The sequence below is a fragment of the Pelodiscus sinensis genome, chromosome 2, assembly GCF_049634645.1.
Source record: "Pelodiscus sinensis isolate JC-2024 chromosome 2, ASM4963464v1, whole genome shotgun sequence".
NCBI classification, from domain to species: Eukaryota; Metazoa; Chordata; order Testudines; family Trionychidae; genus Pelodiscus; species Pelodiscus sinensis.
In genome coordinates this window covers 1,119,072-1,145,643 of record NC_134712.1, presented here as the reverse complement: position 1 = coordinate 1,145,643, position 26,572 = coordinate 1,119,072, and the positions used below count along the sequence as shown (strand labels likewise).

The following is a 26,572-nucleotide window of genomic DNA, read 5'->3' as shown; positions in this document are numbered from 1 at the left end:
CCGAGAGGCTCATGGTCCGAGCAGCTGACTGCTTTGAGCGGCCTGGGGCTGCGGCGGGCAGGGATGCTGCCTGAGGGTCCCAGCGGGAGGCAGGCCAGATTTCAAGGGCACATTTTGCCCACCCCTGCCCTAGCGCAATGCAGGCCTGGCTTCTAACTGGGGCTCTCTGGTTCCACAGTAACACGCTCCAGAATTATTATCCCTCCTGCACTGAGGAGAAACTGAGCTGCAGAGAGGTGTCCAAGAGCACCGGTGGTCCTGGGAACCACACGTCTCAGCTTGTAGCCTTCTATGGCCAACCCAAGGCCACCTTTTCTCCCCTTCCCTCCCCCGGGACGGCATTGTGCACAACTCAAATCTCACATCCGAGCCGTCCCCGATGCTCAGAGCAATCTGTGCGCCAGCCGTGAGAGCAGCCCTGAGTCCTCACCATGCGCTCAGCCAGTCAAGATACAAACTGCCAGACTGGGCCATCCAGCCCAGAAACCCACCTCTGAGAGGTGCGTCCAAAGAAGGCGTAAGCACCCACAGAAGCAAGCATGGGATAATCTGCCCCATGCCACCATAGCAAGACTCACCCCGGTCTCTAGTCACTGAAGACTCGTTTAGCCCAGAAGTGGGAGGTTTTATCTGATCTCCCTTCCAAAATGTGTTACCACGAGTTAGACCAACTCTGGGTACTCATGATATCGCTGTGTGTCCAGTCCCTTCTTGTAACTTACTAAATTTCTCGCCTCACTGATTTCCTGTGTCGAGGAGTTCCACAGTCCCATTACTCATTGCAGGAAAAACGGTTTCCTTTTATCGGCTAGAATTTCCCACCTTTAAATGGCATTGAATGCCTCCTTGGTGATGTGTTCTTGCCAGACTTTTATTACGTCTCCTCTTCCTCCTCTGCTCTCCAAGGTAATCACCCCAATTGTTTCACTCTCTTTGCAGGAGAGATTTTCTAGGACGTTGATCATACTCAGCACCTCTCTCTGAATCCCCTTTCGGTAGGAGATAGGCTGGCCAGCAGCGCATAAATGAGACCACCACTGGGCAAAAGACCCCACAGAGCGTACTGGGAGCTGAAGAAAACAGCATCTAACTCACAAGAATTTCACAGGAGCACAGAGAGCCAGACTACTGCAGCCACAGGGATGAGTTTCAGAGCCGTCTCAGCTTGCTTCTTGATGTGATCAGCCTGCACAGTATGACTAGTGGAAAAATGGGGCTCCCCTCACAGACGGGACGGACTCCATCCGAACTGCTCAGGAGAAATGCCATATATAGCACAACAAGCCAGCATTCCTGCGACACCCAGAATCCCCCTCCGAAAGCCAAAACCACTAAGGAAAAACAAACAGGAATGCACTTAGTCCGCCCTTAAGGCTCACATTCACTGGGGAGCGGGGGAGAAGGGGGAAGGATTTCACCACAATCCTGAACGTCATGAAACACGTTAGAAAAACGAGTCTCTAAGGTGCTACAGGACTAACGATAGAGATAGACCCAGGGGCTCTAGAAAAGCCCACTTCTCAGGTGAGTGGAGAGAGGAAGCCAAACATTTGAGATTTAGCTTAAACCTTTGGCACTCAGCGCAGGCAAATATTGACAAGGAAAATGCACCAGGCAGATGCAAATTAAAGAGACAAAACCTTAACTTTGCAGTAAGGCTGGTTGCACTTTCCAGGGCTCTGCCATACATCTGTCAGGGATGGTGTAGACGGAGCTTGATCCTGCCTTGAGGGCGGGGGGCTGGACTCGATGACCTCTCGAGGTCCCTTCCAGTCCTAGTATTCTATGATTCTATGATTCCTGGGGCACCCACCACCATGACCCAGGCTGCCAGCAAACAGGAGAGGCAGCAATTCAGCGTGGACGCTCCCACCAGAGCTTTCGCTGAAAGGCCTTTCAGACACGACTCCTGCGCCAGACTGGCGGCTCTTCGGGCAGTGACCAATTGTGCCAGAATCTCATCTCGACTGCACCGACGTGAGTCTGCAGTAATTCCCCTGGCCATGCCAGAGCTGCTCTAGGACGCGGCGTTTACCTTCCATGTGGCGCCTTTCCTTTAGAAGCAGCTCAAAGAGGTTTGCAAGAGAGCCTTGAAATGCAGCCGTCTCCGAGGTGGAACGCGGCAGCGGTTTGACAGCAGCCGAAAGCTACCCAACAGTTTCCAACCGGCCGTTAAAACCACAATGAAGGAAGCCCGGGGAGGAGGCAGAATGTAACATCCAGATTAGATTGGAGGGTGCCCGGGACTGCCAGCAAGTAGCTGGGGCCTTAGTTTTGGGCCTTGTCTGCAAGGCGGCACAGCACTGCCAAGGCTGCGCGGGGGGTTAGCTCAGTCCGGACTCAGAACACCACTGAATCGCAGCCCCATTGCTGCAGTGCCTGCCTGGGGGGCTGTTACACAGCAGGCAGGCGACTGGCGAGATCCCAGCCCGAGGGAGCACACGGCACGGCCCTGGAGACTCCACTCCAGAGAGTTCCATGAAAATCTGCCCTCGGGTCAAAGAGCAACTACCCAAGGTCGCTAGGCTGCGGTGCCTCAGGGCCGTGTTGGTCTGTAACTTTAAAACCAGCGAGCAGGCCTGTGGCACCGGGCGGCGGGCAGGCTAGGCGGGAAAGGCACAGGCTTCCCAACCACCGGCCTGGCCCCGCCCACACAACACCTACGGGAGCGCCCCCCTCCCTCCCCAGGCTCCGGGGCCAGGAAGGCTGGGGCACGTGCATCCATCCGCCCTCCTCCTCTCCCCGTAGCAGTGGGGGCGAGGAGGGGAAGAGGCTTCACTCCCTGGGGGCTTGCCTCCCCCAGCCCTACTTTCACCAGCCACCCACGTGTGGCACCGTAGAGACCAACAAAAATATAGTACTGGTTGGACCTCCCTGGTCCGGCACCCTCGGGACCTGACCCGGCCCGTCCCGAACAAGGGATTTTGCTGGACCAGGGGAAGTCATTTCTGGACCCTCTGCAGCTGGCCTCCCAGCCGGCTCCTCACCTCCTGCTGGCTTTGCTGCCCTGGCTCTGGGTCCCGCAGACAGCCGCGCCCGCCAGGCTGGGGCTCCGGGACCCGCAGACAGCCACGCCCACCAGGCTGGGGCTCCGGGACCCGCAGACAGCCGCGCCCGCCAGGCTGGGGCTCCGGGACCCGCAGACAGCCACGCCCGCCAGGCTGGGGCTCCGGGACCCGCAGACAGCCGCGCCCGCCAGGCTGGGGCTCCGGGACCCGCAGACAGCCGCGCCCGCCAGGCTGGGGCTCCGGGACCCGCAGACAGCCGCGCCCGCCAGGCTGGGGCTCCGGGACCCGCAGACAGCCACGCCCACCAGGCTGGGGCTCCGGGACCCGCAGACAGCCATACATGCCACGGTAGGGCTCTGGGACCCACAGACAGCCATACATGCCACGGTAGGGCTCTGGGACCCGCAGACAGCCACGCCCACCAGGCTGGGGCGCTGGGTCCCACAGACAGCCATACATGCCACGGTAGGGCTCTGGGACCCGCAGACAGCCACGCCCACCAGGCTGGGGCGCTGGGTCCCACAGACAGCCATACATGCCACGGTAGGGCTCTGGGACCCACAGACAGCCGTGCACACCAGGCTGGGGCTCCGGGACCCACCAAGCAGCTGCACATCGCGGTTTGCTGCCCCACCGACCTACCACACCAGGTCTCCCAACTCCATGGGGCAGACCTGCCTCGCGCTGGGCGGCCCTTCCATCAGCTCACTGTGGACAGCTCACTGGCCTGCCGGCCCTCCACCGGGACTCTCTGGCCCTGCAACATCAGTGCTGGGCCATGGATGTTGCCGGACCAGAGGATCCCGATTCAGAGAGTTTCAACCTGTATGAGAAGCTTCCATGGGTAAAACCCATTTCCTCAGATGTGCTGGCCACTGGGCGGAAATAACAGGGCTCTAAGTGTATCGCCCATGCAATTGGACAGCCTCTTTGCTGGGTCGCTAATGGACGAGGATCCGTTGAACTGAACAGTTCTTAATTTGTAACCACAGAAACTGGGCCTTTGCTGCTCCAGCCATCTGAGGAGGTGGGCTGGGCCCACGAAGGCTCAAGACCCCATCGCCAGGGTTTGTGAGTCTCTAAGGTGCTGCAGGACTATTTACAGACTCACCCAGCTCCCCCGCTGACGCTTTCGGAAAAGCAGCGTTGTTCTGAATCGCGAAGCGATTCTTCGTCGGGTGGTTTCATAAGGTAACTGCCGCGGGGCACTTTTTTAAACTGGGGACTCAAGAGTATGGATTGGCCATGGCAAACTGGGATGTTCATGTTTTAAAAACAGACTCGTGGCCCCCTCAGGCCAAACATTCCTGCCTGTATCGCCTTCCCCCTCGCACACTCTGTGCGGCTGCCCCCTCTTGTTCTCAAACTCCTCTGGGCGGGCTTCCTCCTTGTGATGTCCTTGTTTTGTAAAGGGTCACTCACCCACATCCTTGAGCCAGTTCTACACCGCAGGCCGGCGAGGGTTATCAAACCACAGACTAGCAGCACATGCCGTTTCTCCCCTGCAGCTCTATTACTGCCCCTTGCCACAACCACAGTTACCGCAGTCCCACACCCGGGCTAGCCGGGGTACCTCAGTCCAGCACCCCTCACGCTCCAGGCCAGGGAGCTTCCCATTTGGGAAGGGAGCAGTTAACCGTTCCGATTAACTGGTAACCAGTGGGGGCTGGAGCTGGGACTGCTCCAGCAGGGATGGGTAGCCAGAAGCCAGCCGCAGCTCCCGTGTAGGTCCTGGGAACCGAAAGCCAGCCCCAGCCCAGATCCCGTGATAGTCAGTTAACCGGCTACACATTAGGCAGATCTAATGTTTAACCAGTTATCTGATTAACCAGGATTTTACATTCCCCTCCCTCCCTCTGCCACATCCCTCCATCCAGCCCTGCCTGACACCGCTGGATCAAGCAAGTTTGGAAAATCCTGAAGAGCCAACACATCCCTTGCTTTCCCCACACCTGCCCTAACCGCTCTGCCACACCTGCTTCCAGTGGGCAGGGGACCGACCACATGCAGCCAGGGACAGGGGAGCAGATGTGTGTGTAAGAAAGGACGGGAGCTGAAGAACAACAAATGGGGCGTCTCCGGCATCCTCCTGCCAGGACTGGGCTCTGACAAAGCAGGAGACTCGGATTCCAGCCAGCTCAACCTCCCTGCCGCAGAATTTCCATTTGGAGAGCGTAGTGTGGACAGTTCTCCCGTCACCGGCACACCAAGCACAACACACTATTTTAGAGGGGGACCCATTCTGAAAAATCCCCGCTTGCCCGAGAAGCTCAGCTCCCTGGGCAGCTACCTCCCAGGCGGCCTGCTCCCGAATGGACGCCGCGCCAACATTTTGGACCAGCTTTGGTAGGAGATATTTGAATTCCATCGAGGGCTCAAGTGATTACTGAGCGCTTAGTCAGCACCACGCAGCTCACGGCCACACCACGTGGCATGGGAGCCTGGGCACTAAGCATCACACCCGCCTTTCGGCCCCGCCTTACGGAGGGTTGAGGGCCGGGTAACCCCGGTAGCTGCAGGCACAGCTCTGAGCAGGCAGACTGCAGGTGACCCACTCTCTGGGGTGGCTTCGTGCTGGGGGCAAACGTTCACTAGGGATTAGCTTGAGACCAAATGCATTTCGCTCGTGGCGAGTGGCTCTCTCTTTAAGACTGTGTATAGAAAGCACATGTAATCCGGGCAATATCTCCTGTCCGGCCCTCTCCGAGCTGGCAACATCCATGGGCTGGCAGATACTCACTTATCATGGGTGCGGCCAAGTTTCCTGCAGTCCCAGAAAGTTTGTTTACAGCCGCCAGTCCTGGCTCTCAGTGTTCTGGGTTGCCAGCTCTAATTTCTCCTTGAACGTCTTCTCAGAGCACAGGAAGCAGTGACAGTGCTGGTAACGTTGCCAGACAAGTCTGACCTCCCACGGTGCAGCACCGGCCAGGTCTCGAGGCTGCCGGACAGGAGAGGTTCAACCTGTACCGCCTTTCTTAAAGAGCAGAGGGTACTTCCCACGCTGCCATTCCCTCCCTGCGTAACTCCGGCCGCCTGAGTGGGACCAGTGCTGGGAAGACGCGGCCGCTCTACCGGTGAGACGTGCAGTGTATTCATCTGAGCAGCGGAAACGACTCTCACTGGACGGGGACTCTCCCTGCACTTGAATCTTGGCATTGCTCTTGACAACAGATTAACACTGCGCTGGCTCCAGCTAGCAACTGCGGCTGCCAGAAGAGCTGCGCCAGAGGGGGGCTGCCGAAAGATGCAGACCAGGCAGGCTTCCAGCCGAAGGCTTCAGAACACCAGCAAGAGTGTCAAGCACTCAGCACCAGGCTGAAGGACTGGGGGAGGGGAGTCTGCGGACTTGAAGGGTTCCACAGACATCAGCTTTCACTCTTAAGCTCCACTCTTCCTCCTGCCAGCCACATGCCTCTGCCTGTACCCAGGCCCGGGAGCCCCCACAGAGCCCAACACCTGGGGAGCCTGCACCAAAGAAATGAAGCTGCAGTTGCCCGGATCAGGTGCAATTTGAAGCCCAACGCAGCTGTGGCCTGCAGGAGGGGAGGGAGCAGCAAGGAAGAGGGATCAGCAGCAGGAGAGGAATGTCGGGAGCCCCTAGAGAGTAAAAGCAGATTCAAACGCACGTAAGGGGTCTGCTTGGGGACTGGCCCTGTTCAACATCTTCATCAACGATTTAGATATTGGCATAGAGAGCACGTTTATTAAGTTTGCAGATGCTACCAAGCTGGGAGGGGTTGCGACTGCTCTGGAGGACAGGGTCATAATTCAAAATCACCTGGACCAATTGGAGAAGTGGTCTGAGCTAAACAGGTTGAAGTTTAATAAAGACAAATGCAAAGTGCTCCACTTAGGAAGGAACAATCAGTTCCATACATACAAGATGGGAAGCGACTGTCTAGGAAGGAGCATGGTGGAAAGGGATCTAGGGGTCATAGTGGACCACAAGTTGAATATGAGTCAGTAGTGTGATGCTGTTGCAAAAAAAGCAAACGTGATTCTGGGCTGCATCAACAGGTGTGCTGTGAGCAAGACACAAGAAGTCATTCTTCCGCTCTACTCTGCTTAGGCCTCAGTTGGAGTATTGTGGCCAGTTCTGGGCACCACATTTCAAGAAAGATGTGGAGAAATTGGAGAGGGTCCAGAGAAGAGCAACAAGAATGATTAAAGGTCTAGGGAATGTGACCTATGAAGGAAGGCTGAAAGAACTGGGTTTGTTTAGTTTAGAAAAGAGAAGACTGAGGGGGGACATGATAGCCATTTTCAGGTATCTAAAAGGGTGTCATAAGGAGGAGGGAGAAAACTTGTTCATCCTGTTCTCTGATGATAGAACAAGAAGCAATGGGCTTAAACTGCAGCAAGGGAGGTTTAGGTTGGACATTAGGAAAAAGTTCCTAACTGTCAGGGTGGTGAAACACTGGAATAAATTGCCCAGGGAGGTTGTGGAATCCCCATCTCTGGAGATATTTAGGAGCCGGTTAGATAAATGTCTATCAGGGATGGTCTAGACAGTATTTGGTCCTGCCGTGAGGGCAGGGGACTGGACTCGATGACTCTCGAGGTCCCTTCCAGTCCTAGTATTCAATGATTCTAAGAGCAGTATTCTTGAGGCAGTATTCCCCAGAACACTCCAATGCCCAAAGCACTGAGGACGCCATCCTTGCAAGGGGATCATGGGTACTTTGCTGCCAGCAAAAGAGCAACACTCCAGGGCTCCAAGGGATCTGTCCCGGGCCCAGTGTTGTTTAGCACCTTTGACTGACCTGGATGTGGGCACAGAGAGCACAGTGACCAAGTCTGCAGATGACACAAAGCTGGGGCAGGGGAGGTGCCACAATTCAAGGGGATCTTGCTAAATTGGAGAACTGGGCTGTAGACCCCAAAGTGAAATTCAACACAGCCAAAAGTATGCGGCACGCGTGGGGAAAGGGACCCGATGCGGCAACACAGGAGGGGGCCTGCCCGGGCCGCAGCGGACGTGGGAGCTGTGGTGGAGCAAACCCTCAGCGTGAGTCAGCAAAGAGAAGCTGTTGCAAGAAAAGCAAATGCACTGCTGGGTCACATTAACAGAGGCAGAGCTGTCTGGCACAGGAGGTGACAGCTCTGCTCCCCAGGGCACTGATTAGGCCTCAGCCGGAGCCCTCGGTCCAGTTTTGGTAGAGGTAGAGAAACTGGAAAGGATCCAAGGATGAGTGACACACTGGCTGCCACAAAAAGGATGGAGAAAAGCTGATGTCTCTGGTCAGCGCGGGCAGGACAAGAGGCAAAGGTTCACATTCCAGCCAGGCAGATTTGAGTAGATCTCAGGAAAAGCTTCCGAACGGGAAGAACCAGAGAATGGAACAAATTGCCTGGGGAGGGCGCAGAAGCTCCTCTGCTGGAGGTTTTCGAAAGGAGGCTTAGTAGCCATCTGGCCAGGATGGTTTAGACACAACAGACCCTGCGTCTTGGCCAGGGTTAGACTAGCTGATCTCTTCAGTCCCTTCTAACCCCACGGCTCTCTGATTCTAAGAGACAGAGAAGAGCTAAGTGATTGGTCCCGAGGGGATTAATTGATAAGGAGAGATTTCTAAGAGCTGAAGCTGTCTGGCACGGCTAAATGACAGCTAAAGTCTACACATTTTTCAAGGGTGCAAACATCAAGGAGGAAGGGTTTTTACAATGGAACCCACAGAAGGGTAATTTAGAGCAATGGATGAGCATAAGAACAGTCATAACGGGTCAGACCAAAGGCCCATGCAGCCCAGTGTCCTGTCTGCAGACAGTGGCCAATGCCAGGTGCCCCCGAGGAAGGGGACAGAACCGGGAATCATCTTCCCTGTCACCCATTCCCGCCTCTGACAAACTGAGCACTAGGGGCACCTGGGATAGGGAGAAAGTTAGGGCTTGGATTTCTGAAAATAGGATAGACACCAAGACGTGCTTCCTGGCAGCAAAGAGGATAAGAATTGCTTATGTAAAATGAATACGTAAAATCAATCATTGGATTTTGTTTCAATTGATTTAATCTTGTTTAAAATGAAACCTGAGTTTAAGACAAATCTGTTCAGACCTAAGCTGATTGTAAAGGTAGTTATAAATGTGGAAATGTTTTGATAAGAGGTTTGTGAAAACAAAACAGTTAAGGTTGCTTTGTTTAATAAAAATAAACCTGGCGTCCTGTTCTGTGAGTTCAATTAAATACCAGTTACCACCCTAATGCGGATTGTCACAAATCATAAGCAAAAAGGTAATTATCTAATAAATAAGCCATATATCATTTGCCATTTTCTAATGTACCAAAGGTACACAATTAATAAGAAACGGAAAACATTAAGCTATATAATTGCTTTAATAAAAGTATGCCAAGTATTCCCATGTACGTAGCAAACCAATGTACTAAATTAATGAAAGGCACCATTGAGTAAAAATACGTGTTAATGGCTATTAACCAGTGACAATGCACCTTTCTTTAGAAAGTAACTGAAGTCCAAATGGAAAAGTTAATTGTAATTGGTAAATTAAATCAAGCCTTTCCACTTGGGGAGTTAAAGCAACCCTGGACTCTAGACAGTAAGTCTCCTACGGCAAGCGATGGCACTGGCAGGCCCAAGCGACCTGGGCAAGGCAGAAGAGCACACGCTTTCGGAAAAGGTCTCCAGACAGAAAGAGGTCAGGATTCCGGGGCTCCCTAGACAGGACCAGTTTTCAGAACAAACTGATCTTCGCATTTTGCAGTCTACTCTGTCGCTTATTTCACATTTCCCGGAGAGCCGCCTATTGCAAGGACTGAGTGACAACAGGACAAGAGAGCTTACCACACTCGCCGATATATGCCTGTGAATCCCATTAGCACCACAATACTTAATAGTACTTAGCGCTTCCATTGCTCTTTCCAGCCTCAAATGACCTTCCAGACATCAACTAATAGGCTCAGTGGGAGCAGCGTGCACAGGGAGAGGGGAAAGCAGGCGCATTGTAGTTTGGTACCATGTAACGAACCGTGCAACCCCTTAGCATGGACACGAGGGGCTTACTGGCCCAGAGGGGTTTCCACAACTAGATCTTATTTGTCTGAAGCAAAATGCAGGACAATGTAGCACTTTAAAGACTAACAAGATGGTTTATTAGATGATGAGCTTTCGTGGGCCAGACCCACTTCCTCAGATCAAATAGTGGAAGAAAATTGTCACAACCATATTTGTCTGTGTAATTGCATCTACACCAGGAGGATGAACTAATTTGACCATAAACTTAAAAAAAAATTTGTCTGGTAACACTTACTACAGAGTGCCAAAAAACTGCGTGGACAAACCCTTCGTATTGCCTTGCACCGAGGAAAATCTTGTTCTCCAGTGTGTGCCATATACATATGACGTACTGCGTACTAAGCAAATTCAGGTTGTGCACCTCAGCCTGATAATCACTATGGTTAAACATCAACAAGGCAACTGTCCTGGTTCAAAAACCAGAAAGATACACTCCCTGCCCTGAGAAACCGGAGCAGGAGCAGCAGTGGGGCAGAGAGACCAAGCCAGACAGGTTTGCATGGATCCCCACATGATAAAAGTATACAGCTAATGAATGGCTTAGAGACCATAGGTCAGAAACTCTGTTCTCCCCATCTTCTGCCACAGGGATTCTGTCACACTTTTCCTTTCTGCCCACCTATGCCACAATAACTGGTTTTCTCTTTTAAAAGCCAGGGCTGGCATGAGGGTAGCACGCAGGGTAAGTGTCTGGGCTCCAAGCAACAGGGGCCCCTACAAAGCTACATTGCTCAGGGCCCCAGGCTTAAGACCCATTTGATGGGGCGTCAGTTTTCTGCTGAAATAAAAGACAGGACTATGCAGCACTTTAAAGACTAACAAGATGGTTTACTAGGTTTTCTGTTGTGAGCCTCAGCAAGTCTCTCACTGGCCATGTTTGGCAGACCCCCGCAGAAACCTGCTGGCTAGCCCCGAGGGAAACCAGTACCCCGGCAGAGAACGAGCGCTCCAACACAAGAACACAGGGCATCCAATTACGGTAAAAGATGGCACACTGACAAATCTGTTCTATCATGGAATTAGACTGTGGAACTCATTGAGAAATTATATCATTGAAGCCAAGGAACTCACAAGGTTCAAAAAGACCAGACATTTAGGGTGTGTCTTAGTGTACACTTGCTTAGTAAACTGCTTGAAATAAGCTATGCAATTTGAGCTACGCAAATTGTGTAGCTTATTTCGACTTAATTTCAAAATAGCTTCTTTCAGAATTTGGCAGTATCTAAACAGTGCCAAATTTCAAAATAAACCATTCTTCCGAAACGTTCTTTAAACCTCGTGGAACACGGAATAGCAATTTCAGGATACTGGAAGTATCCCAAAATAGCGCCGCAGTGTAGAGGTACCCTTACTTATTGAATAGTTTAAAAAACAACAAATAGTCTAGTAGCACTTTAAAGACTAATAAAAAGTCTTTAAAGTGCTACCAGACTATTTGATGTTTTTTAAGTTTTTCCTGTTACAGACTAACTCAGCTACCCCTCTGAAGTTATTGAATAGTTGTAAGTATTACTCTGGATATTCTTGTGAACAAGCATTTTGGAAGGTACCGTATATTCCGGCGTACACGACGACCTCTGATGTTAAAAAACATCCCCCAAAAATCGGGGGTCGTCTTGTACGCCGGGTATACATCCCAGGCGCGCCTGGGATGCCCCGCCGCCGGAGCCCCTCCGCGGCTTTGAAAGCCTCGGGGGAAGCCGGCGGGGGGGCAGCCCAGGCGGGCCTGGGATGCCCGGCCGCCGGCTTCCCCCGAGGCTTTCAAAGCTGCTGCGGCTTTGCTCCCGGTGCCTCTGGTCTGCTGGGGACCATCTCCAGCAGACCAGGGACACCGGGAACAAAGGAGGCGGAGGGGAGCTGGAGTATAAGATGAAACCCTATCTTTTAATTAAAAAGATAGGGGGTCGTCTTATACGCCCAGTCGCCCTATACGCCGGAAAATACGGTATATTAAACTTTCTTCAAGACTTAAACTAAGTTAAAAATCACCTAGAAAAGTTAGATGCCTGCAAGTCACCAGGGCCTGATGAAATGCATCCTAGAATACTCAAGGAGCTGATAGAGGAGGTATCTGAGCCTCTAGCTATCATCTTTGGAAAATCATGAGAGACAGGAAAGATTCCAGAAGACTGGAAAAGGGCAAATCTAGTGCCCATTTATAAAAAGGGAAATAAGAACAACCCAGGAAACTACAGACCAGCTAGTTTAACTTCTGTGCCAGGGAAGATAATGGAGCAAGTAATTAAGGAAATCATCGGTAAACACTTGGAAGGTGGCAAGATGATAGGGAATAGCCAGCATGGATTTGTAAAGAACAAATAATTTCAAACCAATCTGATAGCTTTCTTTGATAGGATAATGAGTCTTGTGGATAAGGGAGAAGCGGTGGATGTGATATACCTAGACTTTAGTAAAGCGTTTGATACAGTCTCGCATGATATTCTTATCAATAAAGTAGGCAAATACAACGTAGATGGGGCTACTATAAGGTGGGTGCATAACTGGCTGGATAACTGTACTCAGAGAGTAGTTATTAATGGTTCACAGTGTGATGCTGTTGCAAAAAAAAGCAAACGTGATTCTGGGATGCATTAACAGGTGTGTTGTGAGCAAGACATAAGAAGTCATTCTTCTGCTCTACTCTGCGCTGGTTAGGCCTCACCGCATTTCAAGAAAGATGTGGAGAAATGGGAGAGGGGCCACAGAAGAGCAACAAGAATGATGGTCTAGAGAACATGACCTATGAAGGAAGGCTGAAGAATTGGGTTTGTTTAGTTTAGAAAAGAGAAGATTGAGGGGGGACATGATAGCAGTTTTCAGGTATCTAAAAGGAGGAGGGAGAAAACTTGTTCATCTTGGCCTCTGAGGACAGAACAAGTAGCAATGGGCTTAAACTGCAGCAAGGGAGGTTTAGGTTGGACATTAGGAAAAAGTTCCTAACTGTCAGAGTAGTTAAACACTGGAAAAATCAGCCCAGGGAGGTTGTGGAATCCCCATCTCTGGAGATATCTAAGGGTAGGTTAGATAAATGTCTAGCAGGGATGGTCTAGACCAGTGGTCCCCAACCTTTACGGGCTCCCGGGGGCGGGGCCACACACGCGCCGGGCGCCCGGGGGCGGGGCCACACTCACGCCGGGCGCCCGGGGGCGGGGCCGCGCGTCCTGGGGCACGCCAGGGCCGGGGCCGCCCGAGCCCCTTGTGCCGTGGGCCCGGGGCTGGCGCCGCCGCCCGAGCTGCGTGCCTGGGGCCGGCACCGGCGCCGCACGCCCGCATGTGCCCCGGGGCTGGGGCCGCCCGAGCGCCGCGCACCAGGCGCCGGTGAGTGTCGCGTGCCTGGGGCCGGCGCCTCCAGTGCACCGGGGGCGGGGCCAGCCCGGGTTGTCGGCGGGCGCCTACAAATGCCCCGGCGGGCGCCATGGTGCCCGCAGGCACCGCGTTGGGGACCACTGGTCTAGACAGTACTGGGTCCTGCCGTGAGGGCAGGGGACTGGACTCAATGACCTCTCAAGGTCCCTTCCAGTCCTAGTATTCTATGGTTCTATGATTCTTAATCTCCAACTATTAGTGATTTGGATAAGACCTTCACAAGGAGCAGATTAACCCGTATCTTCTTGCTCTGGGATTTCTTAAACCTTCCTCTTTAGCATCTGGTGTTGGCCACTTTAAGAGACAAGATTCTGACCAGTGATCTGATCCAATCTAGGGATGTTAAATACTCGTTAATTGAATAGTCAAGTAACCTCATGAATTCTTATCAGTTACTCGATTATTCTATAGACCCTTGCAGTGCTTTGTTAAAAAAAAAAAAAAAAGTGCCAGTACTCCAGGGGAAAAGTTGTTGAGCTCTGACTGGAGGTGCGGGTACTACATCTGGAAATGCCGGTACTGCGTCTGGAAGTGCCGGTACTGAGTACCTGGCAGTACCATCACAAAAACACTGGACCCCGAGGGTGGGGCCAGCAGGCAGTGCACTCCAGCCCCACACCTGAGGAGCCTCCTGCCACTCGGCGCTGCTGCCTCTATAATATTTAATATAATAGAGGCAGCAGTGCAGGGTGTCAGGCAGGAGCTGGTCTATGAGGGGAGGCAGTTGAAAAACCAGCTCCCCTCGCAGACCGGCTGCCTGTCACAGAGGCAGCAGCCCGGGATGACAGCAGCCCCTGTCCAGGGGTGGGGCTGAGCTCCTGAACACAGCACAAGCTGGACTGCCTGCCCACCTGGCTCCTAATACACTTTAAATGCAGAGCCACAGCGGGGGTAGGTCCCGGATCCAACGAGAAGCAGGACTGAGCTGGCCTGCTGGCCAGCCTGCTAAAAAATTTACTGGCAAGAGGGGCTGGGAAACGTGTGTAGTTTATAGCGTTAACCGATACGCTTTTGCTTATAGTTAATCGACTACACTGTTACATCTCTAATCCAGTCCATTCCACGGAAGCATCAGCAGTGGGGCAGGGAGGGAACCGGCCATTAGAGTCCCCTCTGAATCATAGCAATTAACTGGACTGGACTAGAAAAACATGGCTGCAGGCCTTTCATTCTGATCAGGAAAGGAAAGGGTGCTGGTTAGAAGGTGCAAGAAAAATACCGCAAAAGGCACTGAAATGACACACAAGTGTTGGAGCTCCAAGAGAACAGGAAGGGCAGAGTGAAATTAGACACTGCGACCACACTTGCTAACGCAAGCGGAGTGAAGTACCTGGACAAAAGAACAAAGCTGAGAAAATCAATGGCTGACCAAGTTCCGTGTCTCTCTTACATGTTGCATGTCCATCCCTTTCTGTAGGACATTTGATTAGACTGTAGGCAAGGACCTCATTTACATGTTTACACGGCACCCCGCACAATGGGGCTCTGATCCAGACTGGGGCCACAGGAACATAAACGTGAACTAACACGTGAATAGCCATCACCCCCTACCCACATTCTCATTTGCACAACAGGTCTCTGCTCCAGCTGAAGTTTCACCAGCTGGGCAACACCCCTCTCAAATCCTGATATGGGAAAGCGGGGAAGGGAAATAGTCTGCCACCTTCACAGCCCCTATGAATTCTCTTCTGCGCTCACTTGGCTCAAGACCAACTGGGCTCCCCCACTGCCCCCCGAAGTGTCAGCAGACAGCGAAACGAGGGAAACAACAGAGCCCCCAGGGTTCCCAACGTCACTTAAAAACATCGGTAACAGTGTCCCCGCCCCCGCCACACGGGACACCTGCCCAGTCTATAGGTTGTCCCAGCCCCCCATCACAGAACCTCTAATCCCACCCCCCCACTGCCTCCCCCAGAGCCCTCAGTCCCCCCCACAGCCCCCCCATCACAGAACCCCCAATTCCACCCAATCCCCCACTGCGCCCACCAGGGCCCTCAGTCCCCCCCACAGCCCCCCATCACAGAACCCCCAATCCCGCCCCCCCACTGCCCCCACCAGGGCCCTCAGTCCCCCCCACAGCCCCCCATCACAGAACCCCCAATCCCACCCAATCCCCCACTGCGCCCACCAGGGCCCTCACTCCCCCCCACAGCCCCCCATCACAGAACCCCCAATTCCACCCAATCCCCCACTGCGCCCACCAGGGCCCTCAGTCCCCCCCACAGCCCCCCATCACAGAACCCCCAATCCCGCCCCCCCACTGCCCCCACCAGGGCCCTCACTCCCCCCCACAGCCCCCCATCACAGAACCCCCAATCCCACCCAATCCCCCACTGCGCCCACCAGGGCCCTCACTCCCCCCCACAGCCCCCCATCACAGAACCCCCAATCCCACCCAATCCCCCACTGCGCCCACCAGGGCCCTCACTCCCCCCCACAGCCCCCCATCACAGAACCCCCAATTCCACCCAATCCCCCACTGCGCCCACCAGGGCCCTCAGTCCCCCCCACAGCCCCCCATCACAGAACCCCCAATCCCACCCAATCCCCCACTGCCCCCACCAGGGCCCTCAGTCCCCCCCACAACCTCCCCATCACAGAACCCCCAATCCCACCCCCCCATTGCCCCCCCAGGGCCCTCAGTCCCCCCCACACAGAACCCTCTCCGCACCCCCCCACCAGGGCCCAGTCCCCCCACAGCCCCCGTATCACGTGACCCCTCCGCAGCCGGCCGCGCTCACCCGCCGTCGGCAGGAGCCGGGCCGCTCTCCGGCTCTGTCCCGCAAGGGCGGGTCCCCACGGCGCCTCGCCATAGCAACCAGCCACACTTCCGCTAGGGGCGGCGCTCCCGCCGGAAGTGGCCGGCTCGGCGCGGCCGCCGGCGCGAGCGAGCGGAGGTGGGCGGGGCCACGGGCGCGCGGCGAGGGGGCGGGGCCTGAGAGGCAATGGGACCCGCATGCCCCGGGATCCTGGCCAGGGCCCCTCCCCCCGCGAGGGCGTGGCCGGTCCCTAGCTCCGCCCAGCTGGGCCCCTCCCCCCGCGAGGGCGTGGCCGGTCCCTAGCTCCGCCCGTCTGGGCCCCTCCCCCCGCGAGGGCGTGGCCGGTCCTTAGCTCCGCCCAGCTGGGCCCCTCCCCCCGCGAGGGCCTGGCCGGTCCCTAGCTCCGCCCAGCTGGGCCCCTCCCCCCGCGAGGGCCTGGCCGGTCCCTAGCTCCGCCCAGCTGGGCCCCTCCCCCCGCGAGGGCCTGGCCGGTCCCTAGCTCCGCCCAGCTGGGCCCCTCCCCCGCGAGGGCGTGGCCGGTCCCTAACTCCGCCCAGCTGGGCCCCTCCCCCCGCGAGGGCCTGGCCGGTCCCTAGCTCCGCCCATCTGGGCCCCTCCCCCCGCGAGGGCGTGGCCGGTCCCTAACTCCGCCCAGCTGGGCCCCTCCCCCCCGCGAGGGCCTGGCCGGTCCCTAACTCCGTCCAGCTGGGCCCCTCCCCCCGCGAGGGCCTGGCCGGTCCCTAGCTCCGCCCAGCTGGGCCCCTCCCCCCCGCGAGGGCCTGACCGGTCCCTAGCTCCGCCCAGCTGGGCCCCTCCCCCCCGCGAGGGCGTGGCCGGTCCCTAGCTCCGCCCAGCTGGGCCCCTCCCCCTGCGAGGGCCTGACCGGTCCCTAGCTCCGCCCAGCTGGGCCCCTCCCCCCCGCGAGGGCCTGGCCGGTCCCTAGCTCCGCCCAGCTGGGCCCCTCCCCCCGCGAGGGCCTGGCCGGTCCCTAGCTCCGCCCAGCTGGGCCCCTCCCCCTTGGGCCCTGCTGTCCAGCGGGCTGCTCCAGGCTGCCCAGGCCGGTCTCCCCCCCAGCTCAGGCTGTGCCCGCAGTGCCAATGCCGCCTGCCTCCCTGGAAGGTCCCTTCCCCCCTTCCTGACACTTGGGACCAAGCCCTAGCGCAATAGGAGCCCCAGAGGAGAAGGGGGCTGGCGGGGGCGGGGGCTAGTCCCACCCCACAGGCAGCTGAGCGATCGGCCCAGCAGATGGGCTGGTAGAAGATGCTAATTGCCGTAGCCATTAGGAAGATCGCTCCCCACTCTCTCCCCCCCCCCCCCCCCGATGAGCCAGTGACTCAGCTAGCTGGTCCCTCCCGCCCTCTCACCCCACCTTCCGGACTAAATCTGATCTGTCAGTTTAACAACGGGTTCACTTTTCCATTGTATCCTTTGGTATACGTGGTCCTGCCAATTCTCGTCCAGAATTTGATCTGAGGAAGTGGGGCTGGCCCACGAACGCTCATCCCCTAATAAACCATCTTGTTAGTCTCTAAAGTGCTGCCCAGTTTCTCCTTTTGTTTTATCGACATGTTTCCTTAGTCAAAGTGCTACCAGACCATTCGCTGCTTTTTCTGCCACAGACTCACTCGGTTGCCCCCTCAAATTCCTTTCGCAGGCAGCTGCATTTGAAGGGAACCTCCTGGATCCTAGCCCAAGTCACCAGACCTCCTCCCCCATCCCAGCCCCTCAGTGCCATGACATTTCCACCCTGTCCCTTGGTGGCTTCCCTCTGCGGCTGCCTGGAGGGTGAAGGGTTTCCCTGCCGCGCAGGAGCTACGCTCGCCGGCCTTAGGGCTGGCGGCTGCTGTGTCTCTATCCTTTGCTTCGGACAGCTGCCCTAGCCTAGCCAGTCTCCCTGAGCGCTGTATGCTCTAGCCAAGAGATTTCCAAAGGCGGGGGCCCCGACAGCAGGGTATGACTGCTGGCTCCTGACCCATATTCTACCCCCCCACCCCACTGGGGCTACATAACGCTGCTCCCTGCAGCATTCCTGGGCTCACACAGGGGCTGTCTCTAGACTGGCCAGTTTTTCTGGAAAATCAGCCGCTTTTCCGGAAAAACTTGCCAGCTGTCTACACTGGCCGCTTGAATTTCCGCAAAATCACTGACTTCCTACGGTAAGAAATCAGTGCTTCTTGCGGGAATACTATGCTGCTCCCATTCGGGCAAAAGTCCCTTTTGCACAAAACTTTTGCGCAAAAGGGCCAGTGTAGACAGCTCAGATTTGTTTTCTGCAAAAAAGCCCCGATTGCGAAAATGGCGATCGGGGCTTTTTTGCAGAAAAGCGCGTCTAGATTGGCCACGGACACTTTTCCGCAAAAAGTGCTTTTGCGGAAAAGCGTCCGTGCCAATCTAGACGCTCTGTTCCAAAAATGCTTTTAACGGAAAACTTTTCCGTTAAAAGCATTTCCGGAAAATCATGCCAGTCTAGACATAGCCAGGGAGTAGCTCTCCAGCAGGCTGGCAGGCCATGGGGACCGGTGGCCCAAAGCGCAGGTAGCCAGCCACAGACACGCAGCAGAGAAGGACAAGCAGGAACAGCTCTAGAGCTGGACAGAAAAAGGAGAAGAGGCATGGGGGGGGGAACCCCAAAAGCAGAGGGGAAAGGAGACAAGAAGGGAAAGGGCAGCAAGGAAAAGCCGGGAGAGGCAGCGGCGGGCCAGGCGGGGAAGGCTGAGGCAGGCCGGGAAGGGCCAGGGGAGCTGATGCGGCTGCCCGAGTTCACCCGTTCATTTCCTGCCAGTGTCCCCGAGCCGGGCTTTGTGAAAGCCGTTCCCAAGCACGCTGGCCGGCCCAGCGCCCCGAGGCCGCACCGGTGTCTCACTGCAGCCAGGGTTAGCAGCTCACCTCCCTAGGACACGGGGTGCCAGGGAGCAGGCCTGGGCCTCGCCGCACAGCAGGCCAGAAGAACATCGAGAGTCCCCTGAGCCGTGCCAGGGCTTCCGAGGCAGCTCCCGATTGTAGCTGTGAAGAAGGCACTAGGATCCGTGCAAATTCACCAGGGAAAGCGCCCCCTTCTGGGCGACCTCGCTGATGCCTGCAGCCTGGCACCCTCCTGTCCTGGGGCTTTGGAGTTGGCCTTGACAGCAAGGCAGCCTCCCCTCCCGGGTCATGCACCCCTCGATCTGTGCTGGGGCTTGGGTGGGCCCTGACGGCAAGGCGAGGCAGCCTCCCCCCACCCCGTCCTGCAGCCCTGGCTCCTGATGGGGGTGGGGCACCGTCCCCGGGGGTGGCACGCAGGCCATTTCCAGAGAGAGAATGAGCTGGCTCTGCAGCCGGGATGGGCAAGCATTTTTCAAGAGCAGCCACTTCGCAAATTGTTACAGTCGGCCGCCCTGGAAGGGGCGGGGCCTCAGACAGAAAGGGCGGAGCCAGGACACTTCTCATGCTCCCCCATCCCCAGGTCTCGATTGGCCGGGGGGGGGGGGAGTGGCAAGGCAGCTGCAGGCCGGGTGAGTCCGGCCCCTGGAAGCTGTCTTGCCCACCCCTGCCCTACCGCCTAAGCTGAGCGCCAGCTGGCTTTTAGCCCAAGCTGTAGCGCCTCCTGCCCTGAGCTCCGGAGGTGCCCGGTTCGGGCCCGCCTGTCGGCGCTTCGCTGGCTCAGGACAGCAGCCCCCGCGGCTTCCCCAGGGGGTCTCCCCTTCCAGCCTGACGCCGCGAAGCCTTCGGGAGCCAACTCTCCACGGTGCCGAAGGCTCCCGGCTCCGTTAGGCAGCGCAGCTGGCGTTCAGCCCCCAGCATGCTTTGCAGGCTGAGTCTCGCAGGGGCGTTCTGCTGACATCACAATGGGGAGACTTCACAGCCCCTGGAGCTGGGTCCAGAGACATCCCCCAGCACAGGCTCCAGGCTCCGCCTTTCCCCACGGCCTGCCGGAGCCCCGGCCATGGCCCAGGCAGGGCCAGCGTGGGGCACAGCCCCCCACGCCTGCGGGAAAGGAGGGCCCTGTGGCAGAATAGACCGAGCCGGGCTCCTCCCTTCCTGCGAGGATGAAGCGGACGACTGGGAGACCGACCCGGACTATATAAACGATGCCCCAGGGAGAGGCTGTTGGTGGGGGGATGGCCAGGGAGCCGGCTCCCAGATCTCAACCGCCTCCATCATCTCCGGTGAGGCCCAGAGAGCGCTGGGGAGAGCCCGTGGCTGCTGCCGCGAGGGGCGTGTGGGCGGCCGGCCCCTAGAGCCCTGCCAATCCGCCGACCGCGGCTTCACACGTGGAATCGCGTGGGTCAGTTTTACACACTGTATCCGCGCTGGGTCTTCCGCCAGCACCGAACCCACAGGCCTGCCCCCCTCTCCTGCCTGTCGCCCTGCTGCTGCCGCCCTTGGGGGGGCAGGATCCGGGGCAGACGGGGGTGCCTGGGGCAGGAAGTGATACTGACCGCCAGCCAGTGCCCTGGCTGTAGAGGGGCTGCCGCGAGCCTAAGGAGACCCATTGACCCCTCTCCACTCGCTGGCAGCCCGACAGATTTCCAGTGGGGACAGCCGGCAAGTGGGGGCCCAACCCAGGGGAAACCTTTGGTCCTGCGTCTCACACACACGCACGCTCTCTCTGCACAAGCAGCGAAGGCACGTCCTGCCACTTGCCGGGGGCTCAGGCCCATGTGTGACCCTGGGCAAGTGGCGCGTGTCAGAGCCCGGTGCCTCGGTTTCCCCTGCCAGGGAAGGTGCTAGAGGTGGGTGGTGGGGAATCAGCCAGCGCTGCTTGTTGCGAATTGCTCTTTCCTTTCTGGGGCTGTTTCAGATCTGTCCAACTCCATCCGGGGCTGTGAGCTGAACTGGCCTGGTATGGGGAAGCCAGGCGCGCCTCCTGCCCTCGCCTACGAGAACGGGGGGCTCCGGCACCCGCCCTTGGCTGCGGACAGCCCTCGCGAGACACTCCCACGGCGCCCAGGGCCGGGCCGCAGGGCCCCCCCGCAGCAGCCGTACTCCAGCGTCTACCTGCACTCCTCGGCGGGCACGGGCATCGAGCGGGGCTCCGTGTTCGAGTGCAACGCCGCCGAGACGCTCGACACCTTCTTCTACGAGAAGCTCAAGGCCTGCGAAGAGGCCCCCCCAGCGCCCGGCCCCGCCCGCCCGGACTCCGGCTCCTACGAGAACGAGGAGCCAGGCCCGGAGGCCGCCGCAAGCAGCGAGGGGCCGACGGGGCACCAGGGAGGGGCCCCGCAGGACCGGGGCAGGAGGCACAGACGGAGTCACCCCGCACAGAGGGGCAGGGAAGTTCTCCAGCAGCTGCCCAGACCGGGCGATGTTCCCAGCCCCTCAGCCTGCACTCGGAGCCTGGGGCTGGGCCAGCCTGGGGCCGGGCCCGTCGCAGGGCTGGGGTGCAGCTCACCCTGCCTGGACGCCGGGGGGCCGCCCCAGATCCTGCCCCGCTGCGTAATCGCTCATCTGCAGAGCTGCATGGCCTGCCAGCAGTTCAACCAGAGTCAGCAGGCCTGGCCTGGGGAGAGAGCCACCTACGAGAACAGCTGGGGCCCGCGGGAGGAGGAGGGCGCCCCTCGCCGGAGGGCCCGCTCAGCGCTGTCCTCCCACAGGCAGCTCCACCAGAGGCTCTGCCAGGTCCAGAAATGGCTGGAGCAATCTGCCCCCCAGGAGCCTTTGCTTTGCCCGGGGCCAGAGCCCCTCAGGGCCCCCAGCCCGGCTGCCCCCAGCTGGTTCTACCCCTGCGACAGCTACAGGACCTTGGACAGGAAAGAGGAGGGGGCCTGGAGAAGGCGGGAGGGGGACGGGGACCTGCGGAGCTGCAAGCAGCCGGCGGAGCCCCAAGCAGCCCACGGCGGCAGGAGGGGGAAGTCGGACGCAGGAAACGCCACGCACCACCAGGTACGGCCGGGGGGCTGGCCCGTGCGCGGGGGGTGGCTCTGATCTGCAGCCGTGGGACAGCCCATGCGGCAGGGCGGGGCGCTAGCCCTGGGGCCAGCCCCTCGCCCCTGGGGATCAATCCAGCCCAGGCGCTGCGGTGACCAGCCACCTCCATCAGCCTTGGTTCCCCTCCCAAAAGCCCCAGCAGGGTTAGGGGAGGGCTCGTCTGGCAGCCACAGGGGGACCGACCGGGAGCCTGGACCGGGGGCACGTGGCCGACCGGGAGCCGGCTGGCGTGTCCCCGTGTCATAGACACGGCTCTGCCCGGCAGTGCCCGGGGCAGGTGGAGCAGGAGGCAGCCCTGGCTCCCCGTTATTGCCCATCCGAGGGCACCTGCTCCCGCACTGGGGCCGTAGGGAGCCGCCCTTGACAGCCAGGGGGGCAAGTGGCACCAGCTTGGGCAGGACCCACGGCTTGGGGGGAGCTCGCACTGGGGGAGGGGTCAGGCACTTTCCTCTCTAGAGTGACCCTTTGGGAGCCGGCGTCCCAGCGGAGCTGCCAGGTCTCTGCCCCGGGCTTGGGGCAAGGGGTCGCCCACGGGCACAGGCCTGCAAAGGCCCAGCTTGCCCAGAGCACTGGGCATGTGAGACAGGCTCCGGGGCTGACGGCCTACTGGGTTGTCCTGCTAGGGCGGGATCCAGATGGAAACCCCAGCAGAGGGACCATGGTCTGTCCTGGTCGGGGGGCGGGGACGGGGGGACGCCAGTGAAGATGGACCATGGTCTGTCCTGGTCGGGGGGGGACGGGGGGACGCCAGTGGAGATGGACCATGGTCTGTCCTGGTCGGGGGGGGGACGGGGGGACGCCAGTGGAGATGGACCATGGTCTGTCCTGGTCGGGGGGGGACGGGGGGACGCCAGCGGAGATGGACCATGGTCTGTCCTGGCCCACGGGGGGGGGGGGGACGCCAGTGGAGATGGACCATGGTCTGTCCTGGCCCACGGGGGGGGGGGGGACGCCAGTGGAGATGGACCATGGTCTGTCCTGGTCCCGGGGGGGGGACGCCAGTGGAGATGGACCATGGTCTGTCCTGGCCCACGGGGGGGGGGGGGACGCCAGTGGAGATGGACCATGGTCTGTCCTGGTCGGGGGAGGGACGGGGGGACGCCAGTGAAGATGGACCATGGTCTGTCCTGGTCGGGGGGGGAGACGGGGGGACGCCAGTGGAGATGGACCATGGTCTGTCCTGGTCCCGGGGGGGGGGGGGACACCAGTGGAGATGGGCCATGGTCTGTCCTGGTCCCGGGGGGGGGGGGACGCCAGTGGAGATGGACCATGGTCTGTCCTGGTCCCGGGGGGGGGGACGCCAGTGGAGATGGGCCATGGTCTGTCCTGGTCCCGGGGGGGGGGGGGGACGCCAGTGGAGATGGACCATGGTCTGTCCTGGTCCCGGGGGGGACACGCCAGTGGAGATGGACCATGGTCTGTCCTGGTCCCGGGGGGGGGACGCCAGTGGAGATGGACCATGGTCTGTCCTGGCCCTGGGGGGGGGGACGCCAGTGGAGATGGACCATGGTCTGTCCTGGTCCCGGGGGGGGGACGCCAGTGGAGATGGACCATGGTCTGTCCTGGTCCCGGGGGGGGGACGCCAGTGGAGATGGACCATGGTCTGTCCTGGTCCCGGGGGGGACACGCCAGTGGAGATGGACCATGGTCTGTCCTGGTCCCGGGGGGGGACGCCAGTGGAGATGGGCCATGGTCTGTCCTGGTCCCGGGGGGGGGACGCCAGTGGAGATGGACCATGGTCTGTCCTGGTCCCGGGGGGGGGGGGGGGATGCCAGTGGAGATGGACCATGGTCTGTCCTGGTCCCGGGGGGGGGGGGGGGGGATGCCAGTGGAGATGGACCATGGTCTGTCCTGGTCCCGGGGGGGGGGGGATGCCAGTGGAGATGGGCCATGGTCTGTCCTGGTCCCGGGGGGGGGACGCCAGTGGAGATGGACCATGGTCTGTCCTGGTCCCGGGGGGGGGACGCCAGTGGAGATGGACCATGGTCTGTCCTGGTCCCGGGGGGGGGACGCCAGTGGAGATGGACCATGGTCTGTCCTGGTCCCGGGGGGGGGGGGGATGCCAGTGGAGATGGGCCATGGTCTGTCCTGGTCCCGGGGGGGGGACGCCAGTGGAGATGGGCCATGGTCTGTCCTGGTCCCGGGGGGGGACGCCAGTGGAGATGGGCCATGGTCTGTCCTGGTCCCGGGGGGGGGACGCCAGTGGAGATGGGCCATGGTCTGTCCTGGCCCTGGGGGGGGGGACGCCAGTGGAGATGGGCCATGGTCTGTCCTGGTCCCGGGGGGGGGGACGCCAGTGGAGATGGACCATGGTCTGTCCTGGTCCCGGGGGGGGGACGCCAGTGGAGATGGGCCATGGTCTGTCCTGGCCCTGGGGGGGGGGACGCCAGTGGAGATGGACCATGGTCTGTCCTGGTCCCGGGGGGGGGGGACGCCAGTGGAGATGGGCCATGGTCTGTCCTGGTCCCGGGGGGGGGGGACGCCAGTGGAGATGGGCCATGGTCTGTCCTGGCCCTGGAGGGGGGACGCCAGCGGAGATGGGCCATGGTCTGTCCTGGTCCCGGGGGGGGGGGGATGCCAGTGGAGATGGGCCATGGTCTGTCCTGGTCCCGGGGGGGGGGGGATGCCAGTGGAGATGGACCATGGTCTGTCCTGGTCCCGGGGGGGGGGGGGATGCCAGTGGAGATGGGCCATGGTCTGTCCTGGTCCCGGGGGGGGGGACGCCAGTGGAGATGGGCCATTGGTTGGTTCCGTCATGGTGAAGAGGCTGTTGCTGGCGGCTGGACTGACTCCCCCCCGCCTGGCGCCCGGGGCTCGGCGCTGCCCACTCACGGCGCTGCCTGCCCCGTCTCTCTGCCTTGGCCACCAGGAGCCGAGCGCGGCGACCGTCCCGCGGGGCGTCTGCTCCTGCCTCTTCTGCGAGCCCCAGCAAGGCAGCCCCGGGGCAGCCCCAGGCCGGCGGAGAGGGGCCCACGCCCGCACAGCCCAGCCCGGTGCCGCGGCCCAGCTGCAGGCCGAGAGCCGCGTGCAGAGGATAGTGGAGGCCTTCGAGAGACGGTCCCGCCGGGAGGCCAAGAGAGCCGTCCAGGAGCAGCTGTTGCAGGCAGCCCGGCAGAGGGAGCTGGACGCACGAGCCAGGGCGGGGGCCACAAAGGGGCACCGGGGGGCCCGGGCTCGGCAGCCTCAGAGCGGTTCCAGGCCACCCCGCTCGCTCTCCGGGGAGCGCTGGCGAGAGGCCCCCCGGCCAGAGGCTCTGACCAAGGGGAGGCCCCAGGGCTCCCGGCAGAAGGGAGACGTCACCAAGAAGAAGAAGAGGCCAAGCTCTGTGGAGAAACTCGGCGGCCATCGCTAGCCCTGTGACCTGCGGGGGAGCAGGCGGCCCCAGGCCTGAGGGGACGAGCAGGGCCGACATGTGGGGCGCCTGGACGGGCAAAGGCAGGCTGAGCCGGGCTGCAGGGCCCATGGTGCCCACGGACCCTCTGCCCGAGCAACCGGGGAGAAGGGGGCACCAGCCGGGGGCGGGGAGCAGCTCAGAGCGCCCGGAGCTTGAGAGACCACGGCCCCCGGGCGGGCGGGGCTGCAGAGAACACCCACGTCTGGGGCGACCGGGCCACGGGCTGCCCCAGGAATGCCAGGCCGTGCCAGGCAGGGCAGTGTGTGTGCAGCAGCCGGCTGGCCTCCTTGCCATGCCCCCGGGGGCTTTCTGAGGTTCCCCCACGGGTGGCAGCCCCTGGGGCAAAAGGGGAGGTTCCACGGAGCAAGGGGAGCCCGGCACAGGGCCGGGACCAATACACTGTTGCACCACTAGAGGTCGCCCTGTGTCTCCTTCTGGAGGCTGGGCGGGGGAACCAGCAAGGAGCAAAGCCCCCGGCTCTGTCCCCCCCCCCACCAAGCTCAGGGACCCCCGAGCCATGGACACGACAGGCAGAGTCCCCAACACCCGGCCACCCTGCACACAGGCGGACAGCTCCGCCCCCTGCAGCGAGAGGGGCACCACGCACACACAGACAGACAGACAGACAGACACCCAGCTCAGCCCCCTGCAGCGAGAGGGGCACCACGCGCAGACAGACAGACAGACACCCAGCTCAGCCCCTGCAGCGAGAGGGACACCACGCACAGACAGACAGACAGACACCCAGCTCCGCCCCCTGCAGCGAGAGGGGCACCACGCACAGACAGACAGACAGACACCCAGCTCCGCCCCCTGCAGCGAGAGGGGCACCACGCACACACAGACAGACAGACAGACACCCAGCTCAGCCCCTGCAGCGAGAGGGACACCACGCACAGACAGACAGACAGACACCCAGCTCCGCCCCCTGCAGCGAGAGGGGCACCACGCGCAGACAGACAGACAGACAGACACCCAGCTCCGCCCCCTGCAGCGAGAGGGGCACCACGCACAGACAGACAGACACCCAGCTCAGCCCCTGCAGCGAGAGGGGCACCACACGCAGACAGACAGACAGACAGACACCCAGCTCAGCCCCTGCAGCGAGAG

General features: G+C 59.6%; 2 protein-coding genes across 3 annotated transcripts in view; one reads left to right on the top strand and one right to left on the bottom strand.

Moving 5' to 3' along the window:
- The window catches only part of PPP1R16A (protein phosphatase 1 regulatory subunit 16A), a 56,140-nt gene extending 39,880 nt beyond the window's left edge, over positions 1-16,260 (bottom strand). Inside the window, exon 1 of one of the 2 annotated variants that reach the window (XM_075919936.1) lies at positions 16,144-16,260. The gene's annotated coding sequence lies outside the window, so the exon portion shown is untranslated. Of the gene's footprint in view, positions 1-5,748; positions 5,905-16,143 lie in introns of those variants that run through there. The other variant, XM_075919937.1, reaches the window with a different exon arrangement.
- A 3,756-nt stretch (positions 16,261-20,016) lies between these two features.
- Positions 20,017-26,027, top strand: LOC142826897 (uncharacterized). Its single transcript, XM_075919935.1, has 3 exons — positions 20,017-20,306; positions 20,942-22,023; positions 24,938-26,027. Exons 1-3 carry the CDS (start codon positions 20,084-20,086, stop codon positions 25,418-25,420), a joined length of 1,788 nt encoding a protein of 595 aa, XP_075776050.1. The 5' UTR covers positions 20,017-20,083; the 3' UTR covers positions 25,421-26,027.
- The last annotated feature ends 545 nt before the right edge of the window (positions 26,028-26,572 follow it).